Source organism: Phocoena sinus, chromosome 11 (genome assembly GCF_008692025.1).
Source record: "Phocoena sinus isolate mPhoSin1 chromosome 11, mPhoSin1.pri, whole genome shotgun sequence".
Lineage (NCBI taxonomy): Eukaryota > Metazoa > Chordata > Mammalia > Artiodactyla > Phocoenidae > Phocoena > Phocoena sinus.
This window is the reverse complement of record NC_045773.1, coordinates 39,549,388-39,567,675: the sequence shown is the minus strand read 5'-3', so window position 1 is coordinate 39,567,675 and position 18,288 is coordinate 39,549,388. Positions and strand designations below refer to the sequence as shown.

General features: G+C 58.9%; 1 protein-coding gene across 3 annotated transcripts in view; it reads right to left on the bottom strand.

The window, feature by feature from the left end:
* Positions 1-18,288, bottom strand: part of COL7A1 (collagen type VII alpha 1 chain) — a 32,706-nt gene that overhangs the window by 9,358 nt on the left and 5,060 nt on the right. For 2 of the 3 annotated variants that reach the window (XM_032649652.1, XM_032649649.1), the window contains exons 14-86: positions 17,519-17,662; positions 17,305-17,430; positions 17,060-17,203; positions 16,333-16,452; positions 16,034-16,177; positions 15,547-15,672; positions 15,300-15,446; positions 14,915-15,040; positions 14,418-14,564; positions 14,057-14,191; positions 13,825-13,971; positions 13,607-13,743; positions 13,203-13,329; positions 12,971-13,117; positions 12,711-12,883; positions 12,578-12,613; positions 12,467-12,493; positions 12,328-12,372; positions 12,192-12,254; positions 11,680-11,751; positions 11,549-11,584; positions 11,369-11,404; positions 11,115-11,186; positions 10,937-11,014; positions 10,664-10,690; positions 10,528-10,581; positions 10,324-10,386; positions 10,173-10,232; positions 10,020-10,055; positions 9,776-9,820; positions 9,661-9,696; positions 9,271-9,315; positions 9,154-9,189; positions 9,000-9,032; positions 8,617-8,649; positions 8,392-8,445; positions 8,256-8,315; positions 8,125-8,160; positions 7,947-8,027; positions 7,811-7,846; positions 7,569-7,613; positions 7,259-7,330; positions 6,970-7,014; positions 6,672-6,698; positions 6,456-6,485; positions 6,245-6,325; positions 6,133-6,168; positions 6,022-6,057; positions 5,851-5,931; positions 5,559-5,594; positions 5,087-5,149; positions 4,774-4,818; positions 4,123-4,158; positions 4,015-4,050; positions 3,808-3,903; positions 3,664-3,699; positions 3,542-3,577; positions 3,378-3,425; positions 3,011-3,046; positions 2,757-2,879; positions 2,353-2,679; positions 2,219-2,272; positions 1,967-2,035; positions 1,847-1,891; positions 1,669-1,731; positions 1,477-1,521; positions 1,112-1,147; positions 941-976; positions 749-793; positions 499-531; positions 359-421; positions 233-268; positions 73-153 (exon numbers count right to left, since the gene is read on the bottom strand). In XM_032649652.1, the coding sequence (XP_032505543.1) occupies positions 73-153; positions 233-268; positions 359-421; positions 499-531; positions 749-793; positions 941-976; positions 1,112-1,147; positions 1,477-1,521; positions 1,669-1,731; positions 1,847-1,891; positions 1,967-2,035; positions 2,219-2,272; positions 2,353-2,679; positions 2,757-2,879; positions 3,011-3,046; positions 3,378-3,425; positions 3,542-3,577; positions 3,664-3,699; positions 3,808-3,903; positions 4,015-4,050; positions 4,123-4,158; positions 4,774-4,818; positions 5,087-5,149; positions 5,559-5,594; positions 5,851-5,931; positions 6,022-6,057; positions 6,133-6,168; positions 6,245-6,325; positions 6,456-6,485; positions 6,672-6,698; positions 6,970-7,014; positions 7,259-7,330; positions 7,569-7,613; positions 7,811-7,846; positions 7,947-8,027; positions 8,125-8,160; positions 8,256-8,315; positions 8,392-8,445; positions 8,617-8,649; positions 9,000-9,032; positions 9,154-9,189; positions 9,271-9,315; positions 9,661-9,696; positions 9,776-9,820; positions 10,020-10,055; positions 10,173-10,232; positions 10,324-10,386; positions 10,528-10,581; positions 10,664-10,690; positions 10,937-11,014; positions 11,115-11,186; positions 11,369-11,404; positions 11,549-11,584; positions 11,680-11,751; positions 12,192-12,254; positions 12,328-12,372; positions 12,467-12,493; positions 12,578-12,613; positions 12,711-12,883; positions 12,971-13,117; positions 13,203-13,329; positions 13,607-13,743; positions 13,825-13,971; positions 14,057-14,191; positions 14,418-14,564; positions 14,915-15,040; positions 15,300-15,446; positions 15,547-15,672; positions 16,034-16,177; positions 16,333-16,452; positions 17,060-17,203; positions 17,305-17,430; positions 17,519-17,662 (5,267 nt within the window). The remainder of the gene's footprint in view (positions 1-72; positions 154-232; positions 269-358; positions 422-498; positions 532-748; positions 794-940; positions 977-1,111; positions 1,148-1,476; positions 1,522-1,668; positions 1,732-1,846; positions 1,892-1,966; positions 2,036-2,218; positions 2,273-2,352; positions 2,680-2,756; positions 2,880-3,010; positions 3,047-3,377; positions 3,426-3,541; positions 3,578-3,663; positions 3,700-3,807; positions 3,904-4,014; positions 4,051-4,122; positions 4,159-4,773; positions 4,819-5,086; positions 5,150-5,558; positions 5,595-5,850; positions 5,932-6,021; positions 6,058-6,132; positions 6,169-6,244; positions 6,326-6,455; positions 6,486-6,671; positions 6,699-6,969; positions 7,015-7,258; positions 7,331-7,568; positions 7,614-7,810; positions 7,847-7,946; positions 8,028-8,124; positions 8,161-8,255; positions 8,316-8,391; positions 8,446-8,616; positions 8,650-8,999; positions 9,033-9,153; positions 9,190-9,270; positions 9,316-9,660; positions 9,697-9,775; positions 9,821-10,019; positions 10,056-10,172; positions 10,233-10,323; positions 10,387-10,527; positions 10,582-10,663; positions 10,691-10,936; positions 11,015-11,114; positions 11,187-11,368; positions 11,405-11,548; positions 11,585-11,679; positions 11,752-12,191; positions 12,255-12,327; positions 12,373-12,466; positions 12,494-12,577; positions 12,614-12,710; positions 12,884-12,970; positions 13,118-13,202; positions 13,330-13,606; positions 13,744-13,824; positions 13,972-14,056; positions 14,192-14,417; positions 14,565-14,914; positions 15,041-15,299; positions 15,447-15,546; positions 15,673-16,033; positions 16,178-16,332; positions 16,453-17,059; positions 17,204-17,304; positions 17,431-17,518; positions 17,663-18,288) is intronic. The other variant, XM_032649650.1, reaches the window with a different exon arrangement.

Genomic DNA, 18,288 nt, shown 5'->3' with positions numbered 1-18,288 from the left:
TTCCTCCAGGCACACGGCGGCTGGCACAGGCCCCATCACATGCACACAGCGAGCTCCCCTCAGAACACACACCGGCACGCCAGGGGCTCCTCTGTCTCCGTCCTTCCCACTGGCACCATCACGACCTGGCACTCCCGGTTTCCCCGTCTCCCCCTGAGAAGGGAGAGCTCTGTCAGGGGCCTGCCCCCTGACTCCTGACCCCCGGAGTCCAGCCCTGATCCCCAGGACTCACCACTTGTCCAGGCAAACCTGGTGCCCCCTGAGGACCCTGAAGGAAACAAGTCAGATGTGAGAGGGACATGGAGAGCACAGGACCCAGAGGGCAGGGACATGCTATCTCTGCAGGGGCCTCACTCACCACAAGGCCTGAGGTGCCAGGGGGGCCAGGAAGTCCCACAGCTCCAGTGGGTCCAGGCAGGCCCTGGAGGAAGAAAAAGTTCAGGGCAGTGCCAACCCCACCCAGCTCCCTGTGACTAACCCATGGGCTGGGTCACTCACCCGTCCTGGTGGTCCTGTCTCTCCGGGCTCCCCCTGCCAAAACCCCAGAGACCGCATGACCCCACAGATGAATGAGAGGCCCTTCAGCCTCCATCCAAAGCAAAGCCCACATGGACGGAGCACCTTGGTGCTCAGTCGCATTACAGGGCAGTGACATTCCCAGAGGTTGGCAGATGTTATCCTGGTGCAGACAGGCTGCTCCAAGCCACCACCTCCTTCCAGCTACACACCCACACAAGCCTATACTCACCTTCAGGCCAGAAGGTCCCTGGGGTCCCGCAGGGCCAGCAAGACCCTAGAAAAAAGTATCAAGGGCAGGAAACTGGGGTCAGAGTTATCCACCTGGACTCATGGACTAACACAAACAAGTTATCCAACTGAGTCATCAGTGGGGACTGATGCCTGCCCCACCCCCACTAGGCAGTGCTTCCCCATCACTCACCGGGGCACCAGGTGGTCCAGGGTCTCCATGGCCACCCTGTTGGAGAGAGAAAGAGCCAGACGAGTGGGAGCCAATCCCACCCTCCCAGGGAAACTGAGGCAGTACTGCCCATTGTAGGGGTTACCCACTGTAGGATGGGAGCAGGAGGGAGCGGGATTCTGGGATACTCACCATTGGGCCAGGGGTCCCCCTTGGACCTTGCAGACCCTGGATAGAGAAGGGGGCTTCTGAGCCTCAGTCTGGCCTCACTTGGGCCTGTTCCTGCCCTCTAGAGACCTTTGCCTGGGGGCCCCACTACTTCTGCACCTCTACCCCTCCCAGGCACAAATCACCCCATACCCACAGACTGCTCCACATAGACAATACACATGGGCCTGTACACGTACACAGCTACCATGCATCTGCACTCAGACCTGGGCACCCAGTCACCACACCCCGGCACCGGTCACTGGTGACACGTGCATACAGCGGCCAGCACACAGCAAAGGGTAGCTGTTCCCCAGAATCTCGGCCACGCTGTTCCTGTCATCACTCACCGGCTTCCCCTCAGGCCCAGCCACGCCACGCTCTCCTGGTAGACCCTAGAGAGAACACGTTTAAGGCTACACTGTCCTTGCCCCCATCCCAGCTTCCCCCTAGACAGCCCCAGGCAGAGCAGACTCCAGCCCGGACAACACAAGTGAGAGCCGTGTACTTGCGCACCCATGGCCTGTGGGGCAAGGACTCACCGGGATGCCATTTTGACCCCTCTGTCCAGGCTCTCCCCAGTCTCCCTTGATGCCTGGCTCACCCTGCAAGCAGAGTGTCATGCCCTGAGCCCCCATCACTGCCAGGTGCCCACAGACATGCCACCCCCGCATGCCCTCCTGCAGGGGAGGGGAAACATGGTGGGGTGGGAGGGCTCACCCTGTCTCCTTTGGGGCCTTGGTTGCCGTCACTGCCTGGCTCCCCCTGTGGGGATGACATGTCAAGCCAGGCGCTGGCGCCATGGCAAGGGTGGCCCCCAGGTTGATCCCACACACTGACCTTAGCACCCTTGAGTCCAGGGGGTCCTGGTTCTCTAGAGAGTCCAGAACCTGGCTCGTCCATGGCCACCTACAAGCACAAGGTCACAGGGGAGAGATGTGTCTGTCACAGAGGCATGGAGGGGTCATCCCAGGTCACAGGGTGCCAGAGGGTTGTAGGGTCAGAGTCACCACATGGAATTTCTGGGGCTCAAGCCAATGGTGGCCTCTTGGTGACAGCAGTCACAGGCTTGGGCAGAGCTGGGGTGATCACCTTGGGGCCAGGGGGGCCAGGGGGGCCAGGAAGGCCAGGAGGGCCGTCTCTGCCCTGCAGAAAAGAAGAAAATGGGTGGCCACCCCAACACAGCCCATAGGCAGTCCCGCCCAGTAAAGCCCCCTCCAGCTCACCTGTTCTCCACGTTCTCCTTTCTCTCCCCGTTCTCCCTGAAGTGCAAATCGCAGGGTGGGGGCTATGCCTGTGGGGAGTCCAGCTCCTCCTGAGCCCACCTCCCCAGCCATCCCAGCCAGGCTCACCCTCTCTCCTGGTCTCCCTGCCTCTCCCACACTCCCAGCCTGGCCTGGGAGCCCAGGGATACCAGGCTTTCCAGGTTCCCCAGCAAGGCCAGGAGGTCCAGGGGGGCCCCTCTCCCCAAAGGCCAGGCCAGGTGGTCCCTGAGGGCCGGGGTCTCCACGATCTCCCTTCGGCCCGCGTTCTCCAGAAAAGCCAGTGGGGCCCTGGACGAACAGAAGAGTAAATGCTGGTGTCAACCACACCCTCCACAGGACACGCCCCCTGAGCAGCCAACACACACCTCCTTGCCTGGTGGGCCCCGCTCTCCTGGGTCCCCCTTGGGGCCACGACGCCGTTCAGGCACAGGCAGGAAGCTGCCAGAGCTCTCTTCCCAGCTCTCCACGATCTCCCGCAGGGCGGACGTCTGAGTGACAGTGAGGGGTCAGAAGAGCAGGGCCATTACTGGAGCCTCCCACGCCTTGGTCTGGCCCCAAGGGCATTACTTGTCCCGTGGGGTTCCCACCAGCCCCCATGCCCAGCCCCCAAACAACCTACCTTGATGCCAATATTTTCCAGCAACCGCTCCACATCCTGGGGACACAAACTGGGTGAGGGGCTGCCCACAGAGGAGAAGGCCCCACACTGCCCCCCAAAACAGCCTCCCTACCCTCTTCCCCAGGCCTCTTGCCCAGAGGACCCTTTAGTCCTTGGTTGAGGTGGCTCGAGGTCACTGGAAGCCCCTCCCTGACATGTCCCCATTGCCCAGGTTCCCCTCAGTGTAGGCTACAGGAATCCCAACAGGGCAGGGGGCTGAGCACACAGCACAGCTCCAGTGGGGCCTCACAGCAAGTGGAAGGGGACAGAGGTGGCCGCTACAGGCGTGCACATAACAGTCAAGGGCCAGGTCCCAGGCTTCACTCACCGTCGTGCTCCCAGGCTCTCCTCTCAGGCCACGCTCTCCTGGGAGGCCCTGGAGACACCAAGAGACAAGCCGCTGGACCCAGCTTGGGGTTGGGGCTGGGGGCATGTGCGTGCATGCGTGGGTGCTATGGCTACCGGGGCAAGTGAAAAAGATGGGGGCCTCACCTGTTCCCCTTTGGGTCCAGTCTCCCCACGGTCACCCTGAGAAAAAGAATGACCAGTGGTGAAAATGCCCCCACTCTGGGCAGCCCCTGACCATACCCCCCACCCAGCATCTGCACACTCACCTTGGAGCCCGAACCTCCTGGGACACCAGGGAAACCCTGAGATATGTCAGAACACAAAGAAGTCGCCCAGGATCATGGCATCCCAGGGTGACAACATAATGGCCCCTGTGGCTCCCAAGTCCTGGAACTACCCTGGACACTCACCTGGCCAGGAGGGCCAACTTGCCCTGGGATGCCCGGGGGGCCCTGGAGTCCAGGGCTACCAGGAGCTCCTCGCTCACCCTTGGGGCCATCATGACCCTGTGGAGGATGCAGCCAGCATCAGGACCCTGAGACCCCAGAAAGGAGTGGAGCCACATATCTTAGGGTCAGGGTCAGGGGTCAGAGGTTGCAGAAGACTCCAACACTCACTTCTCTCCCAGGAGCGCCCGAATCTCCCTTCTCTCCCTAAGGAAGACAAGGGTGCTTCAGACATGGCCCCAATCTGAGCCAGAGCAGACTCCAAGTGAGGGGACTCACCTTCCTCCCATCTTCTCCAGGGTCCCCAGGTCCTCCCTGCGGGCAGAGGACTCACATCAGACCCAACAGAATTAAGAATTGTCTGTGTGTCTTGGTAACTGTCTGCAAGTCCTGTGTCTACCTCACTATGTGTGGCCGTATGTATATGAGTGACTGTGGACACAAATGCATATGTCGGTCTGTCCCCACATGTATCACACGTCAGAGCCTTGGATATGTGTCTCACCACACCTCCACAGAGGTACACGTGCAGCCCTGGGGCCAAGCCATAGCACGTGTATGGGTGGAAGTGTTTGTGTGTCAACATGTCTTCAGTAACCCTGAATGTGGGCTTCACACCTGTGTGTTGGCACCTCTCCATCTGTGTCTGAGGCTCTTTGCCTGTGCCCGTGGCTGTGGTTATTTTAGCTTGTGTTGGCCCATCCAGGCACAGGTCGGCACGTCCACTTAACCCACTGTGTCTGTGAGGCTGCCCGTGTGTGCACATGGACGTGGGCTTCAGGATGTATCTGTACGTGTGGGCTACGTACTCGGGTGTCGGCACGTGTCAGCATGCGTCTGTGTGTGTGCCCCATGTGTATGGCACATCTGAACCATGTACATGTGCTAACATTTTTTGGAGGTTTCACTGTGCCTACCCTGGACACTCACGTTTTTCCCATTCAGGCCAGGCTTGCCATCCTTGCCTGGCTTTCCCTGTGGGAAAAGATCATTGGTCAGAAGTCAGGGTTGGGGTGAGGGCAGTAACGGGGCAAAAGGATACCACAAGGGGACTTCCCTGGTGCACAGTGGATAAGACTCCGAGCTCCCAATGCAGGGGGCCTGGGTTTGATCCCTGGTCAGGGAACTAGATCCCACATGCATGCCACAACTAAGGAGCCCGCCTGCTGCAACTAAGACCCCGTGCAACCAAATAAATAATTTGTTTTTATTTTTAAAAGGGTACAATGAAAGTGGGACTCACCGGTGCTCCAAGGGGACCAGAGGGGCCAGCGGGGCCCTGTTCTCCTCGAAGGCCAGGAAGTCCCTGGAAAAAGTCTTTGCTAGGATTGAGAGGGCCACTGATACATCTCCGGGGGCACATCCATGGACTTGGAGAACCCCACTAAGAACCTCCTCCCGTGTAGAGTCCCCCCAGAATTGGGAGGAGCCATTGAGGTCCTGAGGCTGAGACCCGATAGGGTAGGGGGCCCTCTGCTGAAACTCCCAAGGGAAGAACCCTCAGGATTTGGGGGTCCTACTATAGCGCCCAAGGCAGAGAAGATCAGAAAGCAGGACTCTGCTCAAACCTGCCTGCCAGGGACTGGGACCCTCCCAAGGACAGGGCTGGACCAACTCCCCCTACTCCCGCTGGTCCTGTGACTATGAAGACTGGGCTACACAGTTCATGCTGGACCCCTGAGCCGCCCTCCACCCTAATATCTCCCCTTACTTACGTCTCTCCCTGGATCCCCAGCCTTGCCTATAGCACCCTGAGGAGAGACTCAAGTCAGGGAGTCCGCAGTGATCATGGGGTCAGGGGCACTGCCCACTGACAGGGCCACTAGTTCCTGTGAACCCAAGGCCTGTCAGGCAGTAACATCCCCCACCCAGGCAGGGTACTAGGAGAAGACACAGATAACCCATCTGGCCCCAGAGCTCATCAAGACCCAGAAGACTCCAGTGAGTCTGAAGCCATACAAAGGGGCAGGGAAGGGGCGTGACCAGGCAGTGACCGCCACGACTCACAGGCAGCCCAGGGGGACCAGGGGTTCCTGGTTTCCCATCCAGTCCACTGCGGCCATCCAGGCCAGGGGGGCCCCGGTCACCCTGAGGAAAACAGAGTGGTAAGAGGCCTCGAAGGATGAGATGGATCTGAGAGCCCAGGCTCACAGTCGGAAAACCTCCATGCCCTCTCACCTTTTCTCCTCCTGGGCCTCGAACACCTGGGTCCCCCTGAAGGGAACAAGGTCAGTGAGAGGTGAGGGCAAGATGGGAACTTAGGCTGATGGGGCAAAGTGTGTCACTCACCTGCGGGCCTGGGGGACCCCGAAGTCCACTGATGCCCTGAGGACAAGGGGAGGAAGAAATCAGAGCAGGCTTTCCCAGGCCCACACGTTCCTGTGGGATAAGCCACACTTACTCTCTCCCCAGAAGCTCCAGGGGGGCCGGGGTCACCCTTGGGTCCTCGAGGACCCTCCTGTCCACGGTCCCCAGACTCTCCCTATGGTAGAGACAAACATGTTGAGGGAATAGCACTAGGGCCACAGGCATGCCCGAGGCAGAACCTGTCATGGGGGTGCTGGGATGCTTTCTTATGCTCACAGCTTCACTCCACCCACGGAACATGATACCTTCTCTCTGACTCCAAGTCCTGTGTCCACCTGTGGAGGGAATGGCCAGTGAGAAGAATAGTTCAAGTAGGGGAGGAGGAGTTGGTGAGGATCAGTAAAGACATCAGGGGGCAGTGGGGGAAGTGGGAGTCAGTGGAGGGGATGAAGGGACACCGTGTGGGGCTAACAGGGGCAGGTGAGGGAGATGACAGAGAATCAGACCCAGGCAACCCTTACCAGCCGTCCAGGGGGTCCTGGGGGACCCTAGGAAAGGAAAGAACTGTAGTCAACAGGAGCCCTGCGGCCCCACGGTATGGCTCAGGTTTGCCTCAAGCTCAGCTCTGCTCCCAGATTCCCTGCACCCCAGTGCCAAACCCCAGAAGCCAGGTCAGGCCTGGAGGTGGCCACCAGGGCTCCCGACCTTGACCTCCAGGCCCTTAATGGAGGTGCTGACCAGACTGAGCACCAGAACCCTGTATCCCTCCCGAGCCCAGAACAAGCGCACTACTGAGCCCAGAACACCAGCACTACTCACTGGCTCCCCACGGTCACCCTTTGGTCCAGATGGTCCAGGGCTCCCCTGCAGAAAGTCAGAGGGTCAGGGTCAGTGAGGAGAGGCAGAAGTTTGGGGGAGCTTTGGAAACACCCTAAGGATTCATGGGGATCCTGGTGGCCTTTCGGGGTTGTGATGAAGGGGTCAAAGGAAATGAGGACTGTGAGGGTTTAGCGCTGCAGGGTCGGGGTGGCAGGATCAGAGGCTGGGAGCTGGATGGTTGGAGATTGAAGTTGAGGTTAGAGTTCAGGGATCAGAGGTCAGGACTCACGTTTCGTCCATCCTCTCCAGGATCTCCCTGGTCTCCCTTCTCACCCACAGGCCCCCGAGTTCCAGGTGCCCCCTGAGAAGAGTAGCTGGTGTGAGACAGACCCTCCCAGCATTTTGCAGATTCCCCCATGACCCCCATACTGCCCCAGTTCTCCATCACCCTGAAAACCATGTCAGAGTTCCCCATCACCACATGCCTCCCTCCAGACTCTCCCATCACCCTTTCTCCCCTCAGAGTTTCCCACAGCTTCATGCCCACCTCCTATACATTCTCTCATCACCCCCCCTTACTTCTCCCCGCAAAGCCTCACCCGAAGGCCACGCTCGCCAGCTTTTCCAGGCAAACCTGGTTCACCCTGGTGGTGGAGAGAACGTCACATCAAACAGGTGAGTTAGGCTCAAACTAACTCAGGGAGTGGCGACAGAGAAGGGCCTGGGAACCAACTGGACCAGAGGCAGGGGGGTGGACTGGATAACCTGGTGGAGCCCCAGCCCCCCAGGGATCACAGTTCAAGGGTAAAGGATCAGAAACCACAGTGGGAAGGAATCTCACCGGGGGACCCTCGTCACCTTTCTCTCCAACTTCACCCTGTGAGACATGAGAGTCAGCCTTGGTCCCCAAACCCCCAGGGAGGCCAGCAGTACCTTACTCCCCATCCCCCAGCACTCCCCCAGTCCAGTCCTCTTACATCTCGTCCTCGGGGGCCGATGGGTCCTGGGGAACCAGGACGACCAGGGTCTCCCGTCTCTCCGGGAGGCCCTGAGTCACCCTGTGGAGGAGGCAAGAGTGATGTAGCACGTATAGCCAGCCCTTGAGGGGAGGTGACCCCAGAAACCTTGATGTTACCCAAGGTCACAGGCACTCACCGGCGCTCCTGCTCTGCCAGTGAGGCCAATGGGACCCTGCAGGGCATAGGGAGGGAGGCACGACTTAGTTGGGGCTCCCAGGCACCACCTCATCTCCTTCTGTCACACTCCCCATCCCCACATTTACTCACCCGGACTCCAGGGTCTCCCTTGGGGCCAGGGTCTCCAGGAAGAACCAAGCCAGGTGGGCCCTGGGGGAGGAAGGATCAGAGGTCAGGGGACACAACCATCACCTGTCCTAACCCCTAAACACTTCCCCACACTTACCCGTTCCCCTTTGACTCCGGTAGCTCCTTTGGGCCCAGGGAGCCCTACGTCTCCCTGGAGGTGACAAAGACCATCAGCATCAGCCACAGGCTCCATGAACCCACCACCCAGCGATCATGCCACAACTGTCATGACCTCCGGGGGCCTCCAGGCAGGCCCAGAGGCAGGCCCTATGACCTTGATCTCAACCCTGTAACAGCTTCCCTTCACTCTTACCAGACTTACCTTCTCTCCTTTAGCTCCAGCACCCCCAGGTCCCTGAAAACAAACAGGACAGACATGGCTTGGCCCTGCCTAGGGATCACACTACGACAGGCTTGATTGGAGTTGGGGTTATATAGAATCAGAAGTCTCTGCCCAGAGGTCACAGGGTCACCGCTGGGAGCAGGGCAGGGGTTACACAGGGCTCACGACCTGTATGGTGGTCATGGGTTCACAGGATCACAGCCAGGAGTTGGAAGGCGTGTTACAGCATTAGAGTCACAGAGCTCTGAGCCAGTCCAGGGTCCCAAGGTTATGGGGTCACAGCCTGGAACGCTGGTTTCCAGGCGGGTCACACTGCTCAAGGGCCTGTGCGGTGATCGGAAACACACCCTCCCTTCACTCACCACTGTGGGGTCCCCAGGGCGACCAGGCTCCCCCTGTAGAGAAAGGATAGGGACAGGGATGGGTCAGGGACCCACCTAGGAACTCAAGGCCCCAGTATCCCACCTGCCACAATCCCTGGTATCGGGGGCACTTGACTCCCAGCCCATGACCCACCTTCTCTCCTCGGCGGCCAGTGGGTCCTGGTGGCCCCTGCACATGGAGAAAGCATGAGCCCAGAATGGGGAGGAACACATGAGAGCCCTACTCCTGATCCCACAGTCACATACTTACTTCAGGACCCTCAGGTCCAGGATGCCCAGCAACTCCTGGTGGACCCTGGGGAAGAGAAGCAAAAATGCTGACCCAGGTGGGTGGGGGCAGGGGGATTATGGCAGGTAAGGGCTAGAGGTTCATGATGGGGGTCACAGAAGATCAGGATTTAGGTCAGCAGGGGTCAAACTCGGCAGGAAGACAGAGACCAGGTCAGTGGAAGTCAAGGTCAGTTCAGCAGGGTCAGAAAGCTAAAAGCGGGTCCCTGGGGTTGAGGGTTAGAGCCTGCATCAGCAGAGATTAGGAGTCATGTGAGGAGGGGTGGAGGGCCAGGGGCAGTGGAGGTCAAGGGCAAGAAGTCAGAACCAGGAGGGGGTCTGCTGGCACCGGCAGTGGGGTCAGTGGGCTCACCTGTGGTCCCGCTGGGCCAGGGGATCCACGTTCACCCTGATGGAGCAGAATGGGTCAGAGCTGAGTCTGGCTCCAGATCCTCTGGGGCCCTGAGGGCCCCCCAGGTTGCACTTACCTTTTCTCCAGTCTCACCGATGGCCCCTGTTAGTCCTTGGTCACCCTGAGGGGAGAGAGATAGGAGAGGGGCCTTTACTGTCGAACCCCAGACAAAGTGTCTCAAACTCCAATCATCTGTCTCTGAAATCACAGCCTCTGACCTGGGGAGAACCCTTATCTCCTGATCCTCCTGCCTCCCCTAATCCTATAGGGGTCCCAGTGTGTCACCTCTCATACCTGACCCCTCACAAAATGGCACTTACTTTGGGGCCAGTGTCTCCAGGAAGTCCCCGTAGGCCCTGAAAGGGGTTCAGAGATTTGGGTTTGGGAATAAGGATGGAGTAGAGGGTTGATGGCTGAGGGTGGGGGCTGGAGCTATGCCCACCACGCTCAGAATCCCTGGCCTCTGCACTCACCGGCTCACCCAGGGTCCCAGGTTGTCCTGGGAGGCCTGGGGCTCCATCTTCACAGTCACCCTGAAGGAGAAACAGGTGGGTAGAAGACCCTGCTCCCAGCACCCAGAGGCCTCACCTCAGAACTGGGACACCAAGAAGTCAGATCTCCCACCTTTTCTCCTTTTTCTCCAGGGGGGCCAACTGAGCCTTGGGGTCCACGGCTTCCAGGAAGACCCTAGGAGGAGGTGAGTAAAAATGTGAGCCCCAAACTGAGGTCCAGCACCCACCCACTGCCCCAGAAAAGCCCCCAGCTCCTCTATCCACACCCCAGAGCATGGGCCACAGGGTCCCCAGCAGAGCCTCAAGGCTCCCTCACCGGCAGCCCAGGCTCCCCTAAAGCAACGCTGCCATCACCTGGTCCAGGGGGACCCTGGGAAAGAACAGCAGGTCAGGGGATGGCCGGGGGGAATCAGACTCCAAGCCACCCCCAGCATAACTTGCCCCTCACTTACCCGCTCCCCACGATCACCTTTCTCACCCTGGAAGAGAGATCATGACACGTGACCCTGGACCACACCTCCACACCCCAAGATACCAGGAGGAATGAGAGTCTTGGGGTCAAACTGGATTACAAAGTTCATGGAGGAACTGAGGAGTCATGGGTGGGGGTGGTCAAGAGGTCATGAGCTCAGAGTGACCAGCAGGGGTTGTGTGGGTTTCAATGAGGTCACCAGGTCACTGGATCACATGGAGGTGATGAGACCATATGGCGGTCATGCCCTCACCTTCACAGCTGTTCCAGAAAATCCTGGGGGACCACGGGGTCCTGGGTCTCCCAATGGGCCACGAGATCCAGGGGGACCCTGATGGAAGAGACAAAATATAAAGTACAACCCCATAGACCCACCCCACTGGTTCCCCCATCACACATCACTCCCCTCCACACCATACTCCAGAACTTACTGGAGGTCCAGGGTCCCCTTTCTGCCCAGGAAGCCCTGGGCCCTCGCCTCCAATGACTCGTCCAGGCTCTCCCTGCAGGGCAGAGAACAGCAGAAAGGATTCAGGGTATGGGAGCCTTGAGGTAGGAGAAGCCCCTAGAGTTCCCCAGCTATTCCTCATCATGCCTTAGGCCCCACACAGTGTCTGTCCTGGGGCAACCCTGTTCCTCCCTTGGACATCCTGGCTTGGTTCCCTCCCCTCCCTCCTTCACCTACCGGCTCCCCCTTTGGGCCTCGAGGTCCTCGCTCTCCCTGAGGACAAAACAGAGTAAAGGGTGATGCTTGGTCTCAGTGCATTTCAGGGTGGGCCCCTACAAGCCAACCCCGCTCCACCACCCCAGCTCCCCACCCTACAGAAAGGGCTCTGGGAAGACACTGTGGGGCAGAGCAACTTACTGGTTCTCCACGAGGACTGGGCCACCCTGGGGAGCCCTATAAATGGAGGCCAGAGTCAGACCAGTCAGACCACCCCACCCGCTCAAGCAAAGCATCCCACCATGTGAACTGTGAGGGCAAGGCTTGCTCACCTTCGGGCCGGGGGTTCCAGGAGTACCAGGGCGGCCAGGGCTGCCTGGAGGCCCATCTGCCCCAGGGAAGCCCTAAGGAGGCAAAGAGGTTAGGGCAGGAAGGGACCCTCCCTCAGTGCCCCTGGTTCGCTGGAGGAGCCCTGACTGACTATTCTTCACCTGAACCCCTCACCCCACAGGCCCCTGAGCGTTGTTGGGGGTACAGCAGTGATGTATGTACCCTGTGAGCTGAATGGAGCCGAACCCCAGGCACAAGGGCAGTGATGAGGCCAGGGCCTTCCCTGCCTCTTGGACTTGGAACTTCCACCCGGGCTCTCCAGGGGATCTCAAAACCCCACTGGTCCCCCCTAATTCAGATCCTTCCCCAAAGTCTCTGCTGTGGTTGATAATGTCCACTTAGGCTTCTAGGAATACTCTGTGTTTCTAACTCTGTTTCTTCATTCCCTCTTGTAATAACCCTAAGGAAGCTTCGAGGATTGTCTTAGGGGAACCTCAATGGTCTCTACACTCACCCTCTCACCCTTCGCAATGGTACTTCCAGGAGGTCCCTGGGGGCCAGGAACACCCATCCTGCCCTGAGAGAAGAGAGCAGGTGAAGAGGCAGTACACCGGTCAGGGGACAGAGGACAGGTATGGGGTGGCACTCACCGGGAGGCCGGGGGGACCAGGAGGCCCGGCTTGTCCTTTCAGCCCCTAGGAAGGATGATCGGTGAGCCCTGTGCTGCTGACCTCCCCCTGACCCACTGAGCCCCCAACCCATTCTCTACCCCCAACCAGAGCCACTCACCATCTCTCCGGGTTCCCCCTTCTGGCCCTGGGGAAAGATGTGTCGGGCGACAGTCAGAGTGGCAAGTTCCAAGAGTGGCCCTCACCCACCCTCTCAACCCTGGACACTTACCTTTGGACAATGCACCGAGCAAGGCTCTGGCTGTAGCTGTGGACACAGGGTCTCCTGGAGGTCAGCCGTTCTACCAAGAACCCCCAGACCCTCTGTTTTTCACCACCTAGTCCCCCAGAGGCCCCTTCCAAACCTGGGTGGTCAAAGCCGTCTGACACAGGGCTGTTGCCAGACTACTGACTGCCCGGTCCAAGCTTGGACCATCATCCACGGTGAAGAAGGTCTGGGCAGAGTCCATGCCCGGCACCAAGCGACGCAGCTGTTCTGGGTCAGCTCCTGCCAGGCCCAGCATCATCACTTTGAGCCCTAAGGAGGGGTCCAGCAGCTTGCATGACGACCCTGCTGGGGCCAACCCTATTCCCAGGTCCCATTCCCACCAGCCCTGCTCCTCACCAGCAGCCTGGGCCTCACGGATAGAGCTGAAGATGTCACCTCTCAAGGGCTCATCCACCAGTAGAACCATCACCCCCGGCACGTGCCGGCGTCGTCCAGGGACATCTGGTGCCAACAGGTATCTGTGAGCTGTAACCACTGCTGTGCCTGAGAGAAAGTTCATGTCAGAACCCAGGGGCACCAAGCTCCCAATGGGAAAGCCCCAAGAATCCATGTCCACTGTAGTCCTTACCCAGGTTGTTCCCACTTGGGTCCGTGTAGGGGATGTTGCGGATCTTCTGCCGGATGACACCAAGGTCATAGGAGCTGTTCAGCGAGAACAGTGGGGAGGGCCGGTGACTGTAGGACAGGAGGCCAACCTAGGGTAGGGAGACCACAGAGCCTGGGGAGGATGACACAGCAGGGACAGGGGACACAGAGCCTGGTGGGAGACACAGAGCCCAAGGTGTGTAACTAAACCTGATCTATTAGGGGGTCAGCAGTGATGGTAGGATACGGAGCCAACCAGCAAGTGAGGCGATCTGGAGCCTGGGGAAGGGCAGGGAGAAAGCCTGGACCAGTGGTGGGATAGGGAAATGGTGTGGGACCAGGGGTGGGCAGGGACAGGTAGGAGTCTGGCTGCCTCTGGGGCCAAACCTGGATGGCCTGTGGCCCAAGAGGCCCAAGTGCAGACACCAGATGCTCCAGGGCTCGCTTCACAGCCTCTGCGCGATGAGCATTGTCTCGAGTGGTATGCAGCAGGAACACCACGTCCATCAGGCCATGGGGACACACTGCAGGAAGGGAGCTGAGTTACTGAAGCAGTCAGCCCATCTAGCTACTCTCTTGGGCCCCTCCCACTGGGCCCACCATACCTGGGGTCTGTGTGACCGAGGCCTCAGGACCCTGTACACCCTCCCGGACAGGTGTCAGGGAGAATATGTAGGAGATACCAGGCTCTAGCCCTGTCACCCGCTGGGAGCTTGAGATCCCCGGAAGTGTCTGTGAGGCCCCAGGCAACTCTGCAGAGGACAGAGCTCAGTTAAACAGGAGGCCCTCCATGGAGCCCCCACTGCCAGCCCACCCGAACACTAGCCTCCCCATCACCTTGGCCAGGGCCTCTGAGTGGCTGCCAGGAGAGGATGTAGCTGGATACCCCAGACACCGGGGTCCAGGCCAGAGTCACTGAGTCGACTGAGGTGTCTACAACACGCAGTTCAGTGCTTGGGACACGAGGTGACTCTGAAGGAGGAATCAAAGACTAGGGATCCGAGTATGTGTCCCGAGAACCCAGAGGAGAGAGATCTAAGGAGATCCTGGGGCAGATTCATCTTAGTGAAGGAAGTCACTGGAGGTCATGCTGGGATCACCCCGGATCAGGAATGGTAGGGGGGGCTACAGGAGGAGTCACTCAGGGTCATGGGGTACAGGAAATCAGGGTGGGTCATCGGTAGGGGTAAGAGCACACCAGTGTATGCAGTTACTTCTGAGGGGGGCCCTTCTCCAGCTGTCCCCAAGACACTCAGCCATATACGGTAGTGGGTCACTGGCTCCAGCCCGTCCAGTTCGTAGCTGCTGAGTTCCGGCCCCAGGACCTGGGACTGTTCCTGGCCACCTGGGGCAGGCATGAGATGGGGGCAGGGGCACGTAGGAGGATGCTACAGACCAGCATTTATGGACACGCCCGCCTCACTGACCCCCACGTACCTTACTGACAATGACCCCGCCAGCCTCACTGACTGATCCTGCTGATGGGGTCCACCCTCCTGACTGATCTCCTTATTCCCGCTGACCCTGCCCGACTGACCCTCATTGATCCCACGCACCTAGGTGACTGATACCAGTTACCTTCAGCGATCCGCAGACCCCCACTGACAGACCCTGCCCACTCTCACTGATTTCACCGACCCCACCCCCAACCCCGCCCCATTGGTCCCTAACCTCCCTACCGGGGGCACCTCTCACCCTCAGGTCGCCAACGCAGACGGAAGCCGCGTGCCCCGGGCACCGGCTGCCAGCGTAGCCTCAGCGAGTGCTCCCCTCGCTGCACTACACGAAGTGTCTCCAGGGCTGGTGGAGCCTCCTCAGGCGCTAGAGAGAAAGCACAAAAATCAAGGAGGCTCCGTCCCCAGTTAATCTCTGTGCCAATCCCAGACCAACCTTGGAACACGCACCGCCCCCAACAGGCCCCACTGCCTATCCCAGGCTACATCCCTCCTCCCCCCGAAGACCCCGCCCCCACAGGTTCACTACCAATCCCTGGACCCTCTTCCATTCCCGAGAACAAACCCCGCCCCCAAACCGTCCAGGGCACCAATCCAAGGCTCGCGCCAGCCCGAGCTCTGCCTACGCGTGGTGACGACAATGGAGACAGGTGCGCCCTCACGATCCCCCACAAGTGCAGTCACTCTCACTGAGTAGCTGACTCCACCTTCGAGGCCCCGTATCTCTGCGGAGTCCGTGTTTCCTGGGAGCATCTCCTGTCTCGTGGGGCCACCTGGCCAGGCGAGCATAGGGCAACGGTCAGGGATAGGGGTGGCTGACCAAAGGGGCCAATCCCAGCCAGGAAGGGCAAGGGCAGGGTCAGGGAACCATACCCTCGCTCCGGCCCCAGGCCAGTCTGTAAGCTGTGGCTCCAGTGACCCCCACCCAGGTGACCCGGAGAACATCACTGGAAGCATTGAGGATCTGCAGCTTCGAGACACTGCCCACGGGCTGAGGGTCTGGGGGAAGACGCAGGGAAAAGGATCAGGGGCCACTGGCAGAGAACAGGGCAGAGAACAGGGTGGCAGAACAGGCATGTTCAACGCAGGGAGGTCTATCTGAAGGTCAGTATGAGGTTACTGTGGACGGGTCAGTGCAGGCAACTTCTGAGTGGGAAAAGATCAGTGCCTCAGAGTGGGCAGTGTGGAGCAGCCAAGAGGCCACTGTGGGTGGACTCCTAGTCAATGTGGGGTACGTCAGTGTGGGGAGATAAGTCATGAGAAGAGCTGTGATGGAGCAGGCAGCTGGAGCAGTCAGGAATATGCAGCAGGACAGGGTAGCCAATGAGATGTGGTTGGCAGATGGCCAGGGTCCACTTACCAGTCCTTACAACCACAGAGGCAGGGGTCCCATCCACACCAGCCATACGGGCCCACACATGCACTGTGTACTCGGTATCTGGCTCCAGGCCATCCAGCTCAGCCACTGTGGCCTCCCCAGAAACCAACTGGGATTTCTCTGGGCCTAGGAGTGAGGATGAAGGTAGCTCTAGGACTAGCCAGACTCTGCCCCGCAATGTCCCACCTGGACCCCGAAGAAACGCCTGCTCCCATTCCACCCAGGCCTGCCCCCGACAACCTCCAAAACCTCTGCTCCCTTCCCAAACCCCTGGTGCCCACCGTGGCCTGAGTGCCAGGAGACCCTGTATCCTGTGGCACCAGGAACCCTGTTCCAGGTGATGGTGACAGATGAGCTGCTGACTTGAGTCACATGGACTGTCTTCATTGGGCCCAGTGGGTCTGGTGGGGAGAGGCAATGGGGAGTCTGATGGAAGAGGCAGTGGAGGGTCTGATGGGGGAGGGATTGGGGGGGACATCTAATAGAGGAAGGCAATGGGAGTCTAAAGGGAGGCAAGGATTTGATAGCGGATGCAGTGAATGGGTCAGATGGGGAAGGAGTGGGGGTTCTGACAGAGGGGATAGTAGAAATCTGAGGTGGCAGGCGACAGGAATCTGGGAGACCAGAGGGTCTGACAGAGAAGGTATTAGGGTTCCGACGGAGGACTAGGAAGCAGTGAGGGTGTCTGACAAAGAAGAAAAGTGTAAGTCTAAGAGGATGGTCAAGTCTAGCAGAAAAGGCAATGGGGTCTGAGAGATGAGGTGCTGGAAATCTGAGGGCAAGAAGAGCGGGGTGTTAGGGGACAGGCAGAGGAATCTGAAGAAGGCAGGGGCTTAAAAGGAGGCAAGGGAGACTGAAGGGGGAAGCGGGGCCTCTGAGGGAGGAGGCAGTAGGGATCTAAAGGGGGAGACTGGAGTTCTGTGGAGAAGCAAGGGTCTGAAAGGGAAGGCATGGGGGTCTGAAGGGCCACTGGAGAGAGAGAGCCAAGGGGCTGGGTCAGGCCCTGACCAGTTCGAGCCACAGTGATCGCAGGTGGGCCCTCCTCTCTCCCTCGCAATGCCGACACAGCCACCTGGTAGGAGGTTCCAGGTCTCAGCCCCATGATATCTGTGGCAGTAGACTCTGAGGGCAATGTCTTGCTGGACTCCAGACCTAACGTCAGAGAGAAATGTTGGCATGGCTCCTGCCTGCCCCTTGGTCCCCCATACCCTGATCGTTCCCTTCAGCAACCCTCCCGCACATCCCACACTGACCATTGTCTGTCCTCCAGCTAACCCGAAATCCACTGGCTCCAGGCACAGGTCCCCAGGCCACCCTCACTCGTGTTGCGTCTGACGCCACTACTTGCAGCCCTGGGATGGCAAGTGGGGTTTCTGGCTCTGGGGATTAAAGATAGAGGTCAGGGATCAAAACCAGGACCAGAGTGAGTCAGGCAGCTGTCCCCCACAGCCCTCCTGCAGTGCTCACCCCTGCGAACAGTGAGGACGCTGGCACCACCCTCTCGGGTGCCTACTCGAGCTGACACCCACACTGTGTAGCTCAGCCCAGTCCGGACGTCATCCAAGTCAAAAGCTGTCTGACTCCCGGGAAGCACCAGGCTCCGCTCGACCCCTAAGGGAGAAGGCAGGATAGGCAGGCAGGAGTCAGTGAGAGATGGGAATGTGGGATGAAGGTGCTCAGTGATGGACAGAGATACAAGATGAAAAGGGTCAGTGGCGGCAGGACAGGAATAAAGATGCAGACATAGAGAATGGACTTAAGGACACGGGGAGGGGGAAGGGTAAGCTGGGACAAAGTGAGAGAGTGGCATGGACATATATACACTACCAAACGTAAAATAGCTAGCTAGTGGGAATCAGCCGCATAGCACAGGGAGATCAGCTTGGTGCTTTGTGGCCACCTAGAGGGGTGGGATAGGGAGGGTGGGAGGGAGGGAGATGCAAGAGGGAATGGGGACATATGTATATGTATAGCTGATTCACTTTGTTATAAAGCAGAAACTAACACACCATTGTAGAGCAATTAAATCCCAATAAAGATGTTAAAAAAAAAAAAAAAGAAAAGGGTCAGTGAGGGATGGGACATGGGACGGAAAGGTGTGAGAGATAAGGACAGGGGTAAAAGGAGTCAGTGATGGACAGCGACACAGGATAATGGGCCAGTGATGAATGGGGACACATAATGACAGGAGTCAGTGGAGAAGGACATAAGATGTAGGATGTCAGAAGTCAGCGGAC